The sequence below is a fragment of the Neoarius graeffei genome, chromosome 15 (genome assembly GCF_027579695.1).
Source record: "Neoarius graeffei isolate fNeoGra1 chromosome 15, fNeoGra1.pri, whole genome shotgun sequence".
NCBI classification, from domain to species: Eukaryota; Metazoa; Chordata; class Actinopteri; order Siluriformes; family Ariidae; genus Neoarius; species Neoarius graeffei.
In genome coordinates, this window is record NC_083583.1 from 56,445,227 (window position 1) to 56,459,128 (window position 13,902).

Below are 13,902 nucleotides of genomic sequence, written 5' to 3' on the forward strand. Positions count from 1 at the left end.
CTTTCGAATCCTGACGTAATCAAGCCAGTTTTCCGTATCCGAAATCTCTCCCTACTCACTATAGAGTGTGGACGCCATTTTGTAGTGCTGTCTGAAACCTGAGTGAGGATTATGTGGGAAATGCGCTCAGTATAATATGTATTTATCACAAAAATACATGCATGTATTTATTACAACCCCAATTCCAAAAAAGTCGGGACGCTGTGTAAAACAAATAAAAAAATAATAATATGAAGATTTGCAAATCATGGAAACCCTATATTTCATTGAAAATAGTACAAAGACAGCATATCAAATGTTGAAACGGAGAAATGTTATTGTTTTTTGAAAAATATATGCTCATTTTGAATTTGATGTCAGGAACACGTTTCAAAAAGGTTGGGACGGGGCAACAAAAGACTGGAAAAGTTGCGTAATGCTAAAAAAAATAATAATAATAATCTGGTTAATTAGCAACAGGTCAGTAACATGATTGGGTATAAAAAGAGCATTTTATTACGAAAACAAATTATTTGCAGTAAATAAATAATTTTTGGAACAATTAAGTGAAATTGGATAATGTCCCACGGTACACCTGATGATCTTTCACGGCACACTACTGTGCCGCGGCACAGTGGTTGGGAAACACTGATCTATGGTACATAATATCATTAAAACGGTTCAGAGAATCTGGAGAAATCTCTGTGTGCAAGAGACAAGGCTGAAAACTGACACTGGATGCCTGTGATCTTCAGGTCCTCAGGAGACACTGCATTAAAAGCAGACACGTGTCTGGAGTGGAAATCGCTGTATGGGCTCAGGGACACTTCAGAAAACCATCATGTATGAAAACAGTTCATTACTGCATTCATAAATGCAAGTTAAAACCAGATATAAACAATATCCAGAAACACCGTCACCTTCTCTGGGCCTGAGCTCTTTTACAATGGACTGAAGTGAAGTGGAAAATTGTCCCGAGGTCTGACGAATCAAAATTAAAAATTATTTTTAGAAGTCATGGACACCATGTCCTCCAGGCTAAAGAGGAGAGAGACCATCCGGTTTGTTATCAGTGCACAGTTCAAAAGCCAGAATCTATGATGGTAGGAGGGTTCATTAGTGCACACGACATGGGTAGCTTGTAAATCTGGGTCGGCATCATTAATGCTGAATGATCTATACATGTTTTAGATCAATATGCTGCCATCCAGACAAAATCTTTTTCAGGGAAGGCCTTCCTTCTTTCAGCAAGACAATGCCAAACCGCTTTCTGCACATATTAAAACTGCATGGCTCTGTAGTTTAAAAAAAAAAAAAAAAGAGTCCAGGTGCTAAACTGGCCTGCCTGCAGTCCAGACCTCTCTCGCATTTAAAACATTTGGTGCATTATGAAGCGCAAAATACGACAAAGGAGACCCTGAACTGTTGAGCAGCTGAAATTGTATATCAGGCAAGAATGGGGCAACATTTCTCTTTCAAAACTACAGCAATTGGTCTCATCAGTTCCCAAACATTTACAGAGTATTGTTAAAAGTAGAGGTGATGCAACACAGTGGCAAACCTGCCTCTGTCCCAACTTTTTTGAAATGTGTTGCTGACATCAAATTCATAATGAGCAGACATTTTTCAACAAACAATAAAATTTCTCAGTTTCAACATTTGATATGTTGTCTTTGTACTATTTTCAATGAAATATCGGGTTTCCATGATTTGCAAATTATCGCATTCTGTTTTTATTTCCAGTTTCCACAGCGTCCCAACCTTTTTGGAACTGGGGTTGCATTTTGAAAACCTACCAGCCGCCTGATCTGGCACGTTTTAATTGTGCGACAGTAATGACGTAAATACCAGCGTGGCGGATTAGTCCTTATCCTGTCGTCTTTCCAACTCTTCTCTACTCCACGTTGGTTCGAAGTCGTATGGAATAATCTCCATGTCACGTACGCGAGGGAGGCGGATGTATGTACAGAAGCATACAGTTTAATAAAGTGCAGAATATATATACAGTGAGACAACATACACAGGCAAACAATCCAAAACGGCAGGCTAGATCAAAAACGAGAGAGTACAGGCAGAAGGGTCAGTCGAGGCACAAACAGTACATCAAAGGCTAAGCGAGGACAAGAACGAGAAACAGGAAATCAAGACAACGGGTAGAAAGGCTCGGTAATGCGTACATGCATATTGTAATACTTCGCGATGCAAATGCATCAGCGCAGTCCTTAAATAGGCAAACACACAGTTCCTTAATTGAGCTCAGGCGCGCCTTGGTCACAGAGAGCGCGCACGCAGCCCGAGGCATGCCTTCAGGTGTGCGCCATAGCATGCAGGACTGACACTCCATCACTGATAAAGCTGGCAAATCTCAAAATTAATCTAAATTGGAATAATATGGCGATCTGATCGCTGTGTAAAGAGTTTTCAAAATGGTGGCGCTGACACATTACGTTTGAAGCCTCGCACAAGTCTCGTGAAGATCGCGCGGATAAGCGACGCCTGCCGTGGACCAAACGAACTACATTCAACACGGCTACAAACCGAAAAGTGTAATGCAATATGCCAATATGAGTCACGATATAAGGTTAATAAAACCGAAAACGTAATTGAATAAGCACATTAATTCAGAAATAAAGCAAGTTTAAAAATGACTTCAGTTCCCCTTTAATAGGCGTGCAGTGCAATTAATAGGTGACACGGACATGCAAACACCAGCAAACCAGCTGGAGTTGCCCTTTAAAGTAAGAATGTTTTTTTCAAGCTCCGTTAATTGCATCTTTTTTTTTTTACAGAATGAAAATCAAGGTAATCATTATTTCCTAAAGTACTTTGCTTTTGAGGGGAAAAAAAAAGAAACCCCCTCCACACACACACACACACACACACACACACACATTTGTGACTGTATTTTGGTTGCTCACCTCCCATAGATATATCGCTTCGGCTATGCCCGCCAGCACATAGAAGCCATCAGGGGAGGTTGTTAGGCAGGTTACAATCCCAGGACACACAATTTTCTGCTGCAGTTGGTCCTGAGAGTCAGAAATAGAAGAGAAAACAGAAATAAGGATAGAAAAGATTCAGGATTCAAGACAGACTACAACTACATTCGGCTACAAGACATGTAATGAGTTACAAAGTGCCTGTACTGTCATGTATAATTTAAAAAAATTAAAATTAAAAAAAAAAAGGCATATTCACAGCTGAATTAAGCACACGTTAAAATCATACACTACTCCATTTTAAACATGTCGTCAACAGAGAAACTTCGTTCATTCGGAACCAGTGTTAATGCTTGTCTGCGTGTGTTTTCCGAACCAGATGCAAATTAATAAATGCAGAGGAGTGCAACTAATTAATTACTCTAAATTAGTTCAACGTTCTGCTTTTTTAATTAGTTATAATATATACAACTGCCATATGACCTGAGCTATGCCTGTGGAGAACTTGGGTTACCTTCTCGCATAGGCTTAGATAGCGAGCCATGCAGCCGTGTTTTCCACGGCCAACTCTTTATATACACTACCGTTCAAAAGTTAGGGGTCACTTTGAAATGTCCTTATTTTTGAAAGAAAAGCACTGTTCTTTTCAATGAAGATCACTTTAAACTAATCAGAAATCCACTCTATACATTGCTAATGTGGTAAATGACTATTCTAGCTGCAAATGTCTGGTTTTTGGTGCAATATCTCCATAGGTGTATAGAGGCCCATTTCCAGCAACTCTCACTCCAGTGTTCTAATGGTACAATGTGTTTGCTCATTGCCTCAGAAGGCTAATGGATGATTAGAAAACCCTTGTACAATCATGTTAGCACAGCTGAAAACAGTTGAGCTCTTTAGAGAAGCTATAAAACTGACCTTCCTTTGAGCAGATTGAGTTTCTGGAGCATCACATTTGTGGGGTCGATTAAATGCTCAAAATGGCCAGAAAAATGTCTTGACTATATTTTCTATTCATTTTACAACTTATGGTGGTAAATAAAAGTGTGACTTTTCATGGAAAACACAAAATTGTCTGGGTGACCCCAAACTTTTGAACGGTAGTGTATTATTTATTTAAAAAAAAAAAAAACACAAAGCCATAAATCCCCAAACATGGCCTATAAATTTTTATACTAACCCATGTTAGCCCAAATTTTGTCGTTCTGTGAAGTAATTTGGTGCATTTCTGTCGACGATCAGAGGTTTCCCAGGGCGTGCCTAGCATACGTGCTTTCCATATATGGAAGTTAAATTGAGAAAGTCAAATTTACTGCCAGGCGGCACGGTGGTGTAGTGGTTAGCGCTGTCGCCTCACAGCAAGAAGGTCCGGGTTCGAGCCCCGGGGCCGGCGAGGGCCTTTCTGTGTGGAGTTTGCATGTTCTCCCCGTGTCCGCGTGGGTTTCCTCCGGGTGCTCCGGTTTCCCCCACAGTCCAAAGACATGCAGGTTAGGTTAACTGGTGACTCTAAATTGAGCGTAGGTGTGAATGTGAGTGTGAATGGTTGTCTGTGTCTATGTGCAGCCCTGTGATGACCTGGCGACTTGTCCAGGGTGTACCCCGCCTTTCGCCCGTAGTCAGCTGGGATAGGCTCCAGCTTGCCTGCGACCCTGTAGAAGGATAAAGCGGCTAGAGATAATGAGATGAGATGAAATTTACTGCCAGGCGGCACGGTGGTGTAGTGGTTAGCGCTGTCGCCTCACAGCAAGAAGGTCCTGGGTTCGAGCCCCGTGGCCGGCGAGGGCCTTTCTGTGTGGAGTTTGCATGTTCTCCCTGTGTCCACGTGGGTTTCCTCCGGGTGCTCCGGTTTCCCCCACAGTCCAAAGACATGCAGGTTAGGTTAACTGGTGACTCTAAATTGACCGTAGGTGTGAATGTGAGTGTGAATGGTTGTCTGTGTCTATGTGTCAGCCCTGTGATGACCTGGCGACTTGTCCAGGGTGTACCCCGCCTTTCGCCCATAGTCAGCTGGGATAGGCTCCAGCTTGCCCACGACCCTGTAGAACAGGATAAAGCGGCTATGTATGTATGGATGGATACTAGGTGTTGCTGTCACTTGTTCAGTTGGCACTAGAACTTTCTTGTCTAGAAATTCAGCACTTCGTGTACCTGAGTTTTGCACTCGTTGTACGTCGCTCTGGATAAGAGCATCTGCTAAATGCCATGTAATATAATGCAATTACATGTTTTTTTCCAAAATGCTATAAATCCATTACATCAATAAAAATGATTCGTGTGTGTGTGAGCATGTGTGAAACATGACTAGAAACAAGAAGTAAAGTTGATCAACACATATGACAACCTCTGAATAGGCTCCAGCTTGCCTGCGACCCTGTAGAACAGGATAAAGCGGCTAGAGATAATGAGAATGAGATGAAATTTACTGCCAAAAATGTAGCGTTCTTATTGGTCAGACTTTGAAACAAGGCTTGAATGGAAGCAAAATACTATGAGTTTTGAGAGCTTCGCCAGCGAAGCTCGGCAGGTTTGGAATGAGTAGGTCATGTATTTACATAAATATCTTTGCGAGTTTTTCATCATACAAGCATAATAAACATATTGACAGAAACTTTATACTTTCCTATGCACCCACTGCCAAATATTATAGATTTTATCCATCCATCCATTATCTCTAGCCACTTTATCCTGTTCTACAGGGTCGCAGGCAAGCTGGAGCCTATCCCAGCTGACTACGGGCGAAAGGTGGGGTACACCCTGGACAAGTCGCCAGGTCATCGCAGGGCTGACACTTAGACACAGACAGCCATTCACACCTACGGTCAATTTAGAGCCACCGGTTAACCTAACCTGCATGTCTTTGGACTGTGGGGGAAACCGGAGCACCCGGAGGAAACCCATGCGGACACAGGGAGAACATGCAAACTCCACACAGAAAGGCCCCCGTCAGCCACTGGGCTCAAACCCAGAACCTTCTTGTTGTGAGGTGACCGTGCTAACCACTACACCACCGTGCCATCTGTCTATAAAGATGATGATGAATATTAATTCTTTATGTGGTTGCTTTTTCAGGAGTTTGTATGAGCTCCTTAGCTGGGCCTCAGCAAGGCCACTCAGACTTTGCCATATTTTCACAAATGACAGCGATAGCATTGGCACATTTGGATTTGGGTGTAGATGCAAAACAGTCTCATGCTTAGTAGTTGACCCTGTGAGCAAGTCACATGGCAAACGTACACACTTATTCATTCAGTCACTTTCAGCAGCCACTTTATTTGGGTCAGGGTCGCAGTGAATCCAGAGCCTAGTGCTGTAGTCAAGACCACCTAAATCGAGACCAAGTCATGACCAAGACCAGAGTGTGTCGAGACCGGGACAAGACCATGACTTTGAGGGGTTGAGACCAAGTCAAGACCAAGACCAGGTGAGACAAGACCAGGACCAGACCAATGTGTGTGTGTGTGTGTGTGTGTGTGTGTGTGTGTGTGTGTGTGTGTGTGTGTGTGTATAAAAAGGTGGTGGGGAGGTGTGACAACAGTTAACAGGAAGAAAATTTTCAAATTAGCCATGAGTCACGTTATTGGTCGCAGGTGAAACAGGAAATTTTACACCCAATCACAGTAACGATGTAAAGAAATAAACCACACAATGTACAGGCAATTCAGTGAAATCCCCCGCAGTTGTGGTCTTGACTGATCTTGAAATACAATCCCAAGTCCTGTATGTCCAAGGCCGAGAAAAAATGCGATCAACTCCAAGATGAGACCGAGACCTTCAAAGAGTGGTCTTGAGACCGGTCTCGAGTACTACAACACTACCAGAGCCCATCCCAGGACGCAAGGCAATGAACATGTCTAGAGTGACATGCCATTCCAGTGCAATGCTCCATGTACACATTCACACCGAGAAGGAATTTAACATGGACTGACCATGTATTTAGAAGGAAAACTGATAACTTGGAGCCCTTACATTTTCAGATAGAATGTACTGGAAATTCCAGTTCCCATTGTCAATCAGCTCAAACCTACTCCAGTGGACCATTCCTAATTTATATGAAACCAACACACACACAGTATCCCAATAGTCCTGGGTTCAGATTAGTCACCAAGCCACGCCAAACTGAATACATAAGATGAGGGAGAGATTCAGAGCAAGGTCAGAAGGTTCAAGCCACAATGCTCAATGCATCATGGTTCTCACGGCATATTTTCATGGATGTCTCTCATCTATGTCTATTTCCTATGATGTAAATGATGGAACACAGCCTGCAACAGATTTCTACAGTTCAAGACTTGTCGGCAACAGATTATTAGTACATACAGTGTTATTAATAGCACACACTGAAAATGAGTGAAAGAAGACAAGCAGAAACAAGGCCAAATGTGTTAATTTCCAAACAATTCATCTCATTTTGAGTATTTACAGTCTGAATTAGCCAACCATGTCACTGCAGCATCATGTGGATACAAGTCAAGAGCTTCATTTAATGTTCGCAAACATTAGATTAGGGACAAACATCAGACTGGGGAGGGGAGTCACTGATCTCTGTGACTTTGACCGTGGCATGGTTGTTGATGCCAGAGGAGTCCATCTGAGCCAATTTAAGCATCTCAGAAACTGATCTCCTGGGATTTTCTGGGCACAGGCTCACCAAGAAAGGACAGCTGAAGACTGGAAAAAACATCTGATGAATTTTGACTACTTCTGTGGCATGGAGATAGTAATCAGATGGTACAAAAAACACAAATCCATGGACCTAAACTGCCTTGCCATCAGTTCAGGCTGGTGGTTGGTGTAATGGTTAGGGAATGTATTTCTTAGCACTCATTGGTCCTTCAGTGCCAACTGAGCATTGTTTCATTGTCACAGCCTCTACCAAGGAGGTTATGTTTTTGGTGTGGTTTATGCATCTGTCTCCGTTTGTTTGTCAGTAAGCAGGATTTCCATGAGATTTGGTGGAAAGTTGTAGCACGGACCAAGGAAGAACCCATTAAATTTTGGAGCCGAGCCAAGTCACAGGACGGATCCACGAATTTATTTTAACTTTCACTAATGTTGTGAGATACAGCATTTGGCCTTGGTGGAGGTCTGCGCTGATATGAATACTTTTGCTGGTCACAAACAGTGTCTTGTAAAAGTATTCATCCCCCTTGGTGTTTGTCTTGTTTTGTCACATTACAAGCTGGAATTAAAATGGATTTTTGGGGGGTTAGCACCATTTGATTTACACAACATGCCTACCACTTTAAAGGTGAAAATTGTTGGGTTTTTTGTGTGACACAAACCATGAGGTGAAAAAACAAATCTGGAGTGTGCATAAGTATTCACCACCCAAAGTCAATATTTTGTAGAGCCACCTTTTGCTGCAATTCCAGCTGCAAGTCTCTTGGGGTATGTCTCTATTAGCTTAGCACATCTAGCCACTGGGATTTTTGCCCATTCCTCAAGGAGAAACTGCTCCAGCACCTTCAAGTTAGATGGGTCGTGTTGGACAGCAAGCTTCAAGTTATGCCACAGATTCTCAATTGGATTGAGGTCTGGGCTTTGACTAGGCCATTCCAAGACATTTAAATGTTTCCCTTTAAACCCTCCAGTGTAGCTTTAGCAGTTTGTTTAGGGTCATTGTCCTGCTGGAATGCGAACCTTCGTCCCAGTCTCAAACCTCTGGCTGACTCAAACAGATTTTACTCCAGAATTGCCTTGTATTTAGTGCCATCCATCTTTCCTTCAGTCCTGACCAGCTTCCCTGTCCCTGCAGATGAAAAATATCCCCACAGCATGATGCTACTACCACCATGCTTCACTGTAGGAATGGTGTTCTCAGGGTGTTGGGTTTGCGCCACACATGGCATTTTCCATGATAGCCAAAAAGTTCAATTTTAGTCTCATTTGACCAGAGAATCTTTTTCCATGCGTTTGGGGAGTCTGACACATGCTGTTGGGGAAATTCCAAAATGCGTTTTCTTAAGCAATGGCTTTTTTCTGGCCACTCTTCCATAAAGCCCCACTCTGTGGAGTACTGTATATGGCTTAAAGTGGTCCTATGGACAGATCCTCCCATCTCCACTGTGGATCTTTGCAGCTCCTTCAGTGTTCTCTTTGTTGCATCTCTGATTAATGCCCTCCTTGCCCGGTCTGTGAGTTTTGTTGTGTGGCCTTCTCTTGTCAGGTTTGTAGTGGTGTCATATTCTTTCCATTTTGCTATAATGATGTTAATGGTGTTCCCTGGGATATTCAAAGTTTGGGATTTTTTTTTTTTTTTTATAACCCAACCTTGATCTATACTTCTCCATAACTTTGTCTCTGACCTGTTTGGAGGCTCCTTGGTTTTCATGTTGCTTGCTTAGTAGTGTGGCAGAGTCAGGGTCTTAATCAACTAATCTTAATCAGCTAATTATGTGACTTATGAAGTGAATTGGTTGGACCAGCTCTTATTTAGGGGTTTCAAAAGAAAGGGGGTGAATACCTGTGCACACTCCAGATTTCTGTTTTTTCATCGTAAATTATTGTTTGTGTCACAATTCAAAAAAAAAAATTTGCACCTTTAAAGTGGTAGGCATGTTGTATAAATCAAAATGGTGCTCACCCCCAAAAATCCATTTTAATTCCAGCTTCTAATGCGAAAAAAAAAACAGGACAAACATCAAGGGGGATACTTTTGCAAGACACAGTACGTCCCTTTATGAGGACAATTTATCCATCTTAGAATGGTTACTTTCAGCATGGTAATGCATCATGTCACAAAGCAAGTCATCTAAAAATGAACCACATCCCATGAACATGACTCGAAGGGCAGTTGGACAGCGCAGACCTAGATCGAGGCCCAATGCTGCATCTTGCACCATTAGTGAAAAGGAAACTAATGCCGCTTTTCCACTACAAACGCGGCTGAGCCGTGCCGTGCTGAGTTGAGCTGAGCGGGGCTGTTGGAGTTGCATTTCGACTACAACCGCGCTGAACCGTGCTGGCTGGAAGTGGGTGGACACATTGGGTGGAGTTAGCGAAAGTGGGTGGACGTCACGTGATGTCGTTAAGCAGCGCAAACAGTGACATCAGTGACAGTGGCGGAACAAGTCAGAGCCGGGCCGGGGGCGGGGCAAATGACCGGGCCCTTTATTAAAGCTTATCATAACATCATTTTAGGCTACAAAATGTCCGCAACTGCGGTGTTTACCAATTTCAACACTACCGGGTGCAACTATGTTATTTAGTACATCAAGTCCTTCAAACGAACATGTAACTCAGAAACAAAAAACATTAGGATACTGTACATGGCTCATAATAAAACATCAATAGCCTATACTGCGCACATTATTTGAAGGGCATACGAATGAGCGCTCAGAGGTTGCAACGGTGACAGGAAGAGTCAGAAATAAAAGGAGGGCGGTGCAAACCTCACTGAATGCACTGTGTTTACCAATTTCAACACTACGGGGTGCAACTATGTTATTTTGTACATTAAGTCCTTCAAACGAACATGTAACTCAGAAACAAAAAAACATTAGGTGACATACTGTACATGGCTCATAATAAAACATCAATAGCCTACTGCGCGCATTATTTGAAGGGCATACGACGAGCCTTGCGCTCCGCGAACTCGTCCACGATGCTCTGTATGTCACTGATTCAGTGATCTTTTAAGCGGTAGTCTCACGACCCGGATAGTAAACAATAAACATGGAGGACATGGAGTCGTTAGTGTTGCTGGTCTTGGTGCTGTGGCTTGTTGTCACCGACAACGCCAACAGATACTGGCAAGAGCGTATAGATGAGGCGAGGCGCATAAGGCTTCAGAAATTCTCGTAATTCGTAATTCTTCTCCTTCCGGATTTACGGTGTTTACAGATCCCAGCGTGCTCGCGGGGCATGTGTGGGCATGTGAGGACACTCCTCCTCACCAATCAGTGCACAGGGGAGTGTCTGCTCACGCCCCCAGCCTCACTCGGCACGGCTTGGCTCGCTTCAGCCCCACTCCAAAACGGTGCGAGTTTTAGGGGCTAAGCAGGGCTGAAACGAGCTGAGTCGTGCTGGTTTTTGGTAGTCGAAACGCGAGCCGTGTCGGGCTGAAGCGAGCTGAAGTGAGCTGAAAAAGGGTAGTGGAAAAGGGCCATAAACTCGTGGATCTGCACCGTGACTTGGACCTGTTCCAAAATTTAATGAGTTCTTCCGTAACCCATGCTACAACCTTCCACCAAGTTTCATGGAAATCCTGCTTACAGACAGACAAAACAGACACATAAACCACACCAAAAACATAACCTCCTTGGCAGAGGTAATATTGTGTCAACATGGAACAGAACCTCAAAGTAAATATGTTTTCAACACCATGCCATGAAGGATTGAGGCTGTTCTGTGAGCAAAAGGGACCAAGACCCAGTTTCAGCCTGGTGTTCCTCAAAGTGCCCAGTGTGTGTATAACACTCTTGTTAAACGCAAATGTATTACCCAGATAGTTTGGAGGCTTCATGTTAATGAAGGATTACACTGGGATGAAAGCTGCTGTCATACAGACTCTAATGAAAGTGTTTTGAACACCAGTCTCATTCCCTGTTCCACCAAACCTGATCCAACCACTTGGAAGCAGAAAGCAAGTCTGAGACAGGATCGAATTTCAAAAACCCACTGTTGAAATCTCAAGCTCTCGACTTAGATGCACTGACATCCATTACCACAATGAAAATCTGACTTCATCAAAGTGAAATCATCTCTCAGTACAAGAAACCAAGCAAGCAACACTTTCAGTAGAAATTAATTCCAAAGCCCTCTTTATTTTCACAGCACTTCTTAAAGGAGAACTGAACGCAAATTTTTTATTAAATACAGGAACGCATTTTTGATCGCTATTTTGTCGCTGCTATAGCAAGTTATGAGTGTTTGAAATATGCTATGGAATATATCAGTCCATCTGTCAAAGCAATGGCCGTAAACGAGATTCGTTGAGACCTGTGAGAGACATCGTAGGACGGAAGTAAAACGTACAGCGCAAATCAAAGTGACCGACATCTGCCAACGTCGTCAAAAGACACATGCGCCCTCTTTCGAATGCTGATGTAATCGAGGCGGAAGTTTTGTTTGTTTTGATAAAAGTTTGAAAAAAGTAGGCAGTAAGCGTAATTTAAACTCATTTTTGTGCAATATTTCATTTAGAAAACAGTTTTCAAAATGGCAGCACTGACACCTGGCTGACACTTGACGTTTCGAAGTCTCGCACAAGTCTCGTGAAGATCGCGCGGATAAGCGACGCCTGCCGTGGACCAAACAAACTAAATTCAACATGGCTAAAACCCAAATAGGCCAATAAGCATAATATTTAATTGCAATTAGTTGCCAATACGAGTCATGGTATGAGATTAATAAAACCGAAAACGTAATTGAATAACACGTTAATTAAGAAATAAAGCAAGTTTAAAAATGACTTCAGTTCCCCTTTTATTTTAGAAGCAAAATCTAAGTGTTCCTATATTAGGGCCATTGGGGCATCAGATACAGGGGATATCAGCCTACACACCCCTGTTGAAATGGCAGCTTTTTGTGATGTAAAAAAAAAAAAAAACGGGATAAATCATCTCAGAACCTTTTCTACCTTTATTGTGAAACTGCAACCTATGAATTAAAGTGAAAAACTAGACAGGGACACTCTAACGAGTGCAAACCCCGCCTTTTCCCTATTAAAATACATTGGGCGAAAATTTCGAAGTTCTGCCATGACCTTGACCTTTGACCTCCAAAATTTAATGGTTTCCTTCCTGGGTGATTGGCAACACATGTACAAAATTTGGTCCAAATCGATCCATTGGTTCTTGAGATATCTTGCAGACAGACAGACAGACAGACAGACAGACAGACACACACAGACTGACGCAGGTGAAAATAATAACCCCTCCGACTACTGTCGGCGGGGTTAATAAATGATCTTTTTTTGGGGGGGCGGGGGGAGTCATCAGGAGATGACGTATCCCCCCCCCCGGCCCCCAGATGAAACCCCACTCCAAATTTTCCTAAGTTGAATTGGTTGCCATGGAAATACAGAAAAAATAAAAATTGCAGAAATCCCAAAATGTCAAAAGGCACAACTCCTCGAGTCGCTTAACATAACTGTCAGGTTTAGTGAAAAAAAATTCCAAATACTTGAGTTATGCTCCAGAAATTAAAATGTTTACAGATGGACGGACAGACAGAGTGATAGCTATATCCCCATGCATTAGGCAAAATTAAAAAAAAAAATAGTGTGTTTCCGGTAACCCGACCGACCGTGAATTTCGGCGGCGAAATTGCAGACCGTAAAGTTTTTATTACAAATTTCCCTCGATATTTTAGTGTAAGCGGCGTTAGTTTGTCATAATTTTTTGTTTCAACGCGTTCAAGTTGTGAAAGAAACGATAAAAAGTAAAATGTTTCGCCACTTCTATCAGCCCTCCTGCATAAACATGGAAGCGCACTTGTATACTGAAGGAGGAAGGCAAAACTGAGCCGAGCCGCCATTTTGAATCCTCATTCAAGGCTGTAATGCAAATTGCTTCCTCTTCAGTATACAAGTGCACTTCCATGGCAGGGAAAAACACTACATTTTACTGCCTATGTAGTCCCCTATTTATACAAATAGGAGTCATTCAGGATTCAGCCATGTTTTTGCTCGGTGTTTTTGCTCGACCCAAGTTCTACAGTAGGCTAGGCTAGGCCGTCTGCTTTTAATGGAAGTAGCCTAGCCTAGGACGTTATTTTCACGTTATTTCTTGATGAGGTGTTTTCATGTTATTACATGAAAATATCATGAAATAACGTGATAATTTCGTATCATGAAATTACGTGATGTTATGTTATTACATGATAAATATATTGTAAAAACGTGATAACTTTGTTAACAATATCTTTTCACGCAATTACTTGATTCTAAGCCAATTTTTTTGAGTGTGGCAGCAATACACTTCCGTAGATCATAACTCGAACTCTCGCGATATTTTTTTTATTCGTTTAAAGATCTAAAACA

At 42.4% G+C, this 13,902-nt stretch overlaps 1 protein-coding gene across 1 annotated transcript in view; it reads right to left on the reverse strand.

The window, feature by feature from the left end:
• Window positions 1-13,902, reverse strand: part of wdr18 (WD repeat domain 18) — a 331,262-nt gene that overhangs the window by 303,811 nt on the left and 13,549 nt on the right. Inside the window, exon 2 of the mRNA XM_060941676.1 lies at window positions 2,898-3,008. Coding sequence (XP_060797659.1) covers window positions 2,898-3,008 — 111 coding nt within the window. The remainder of the gene's footprint in view (window positions 1-2,897; window positions 3,009-13,902) is intronic.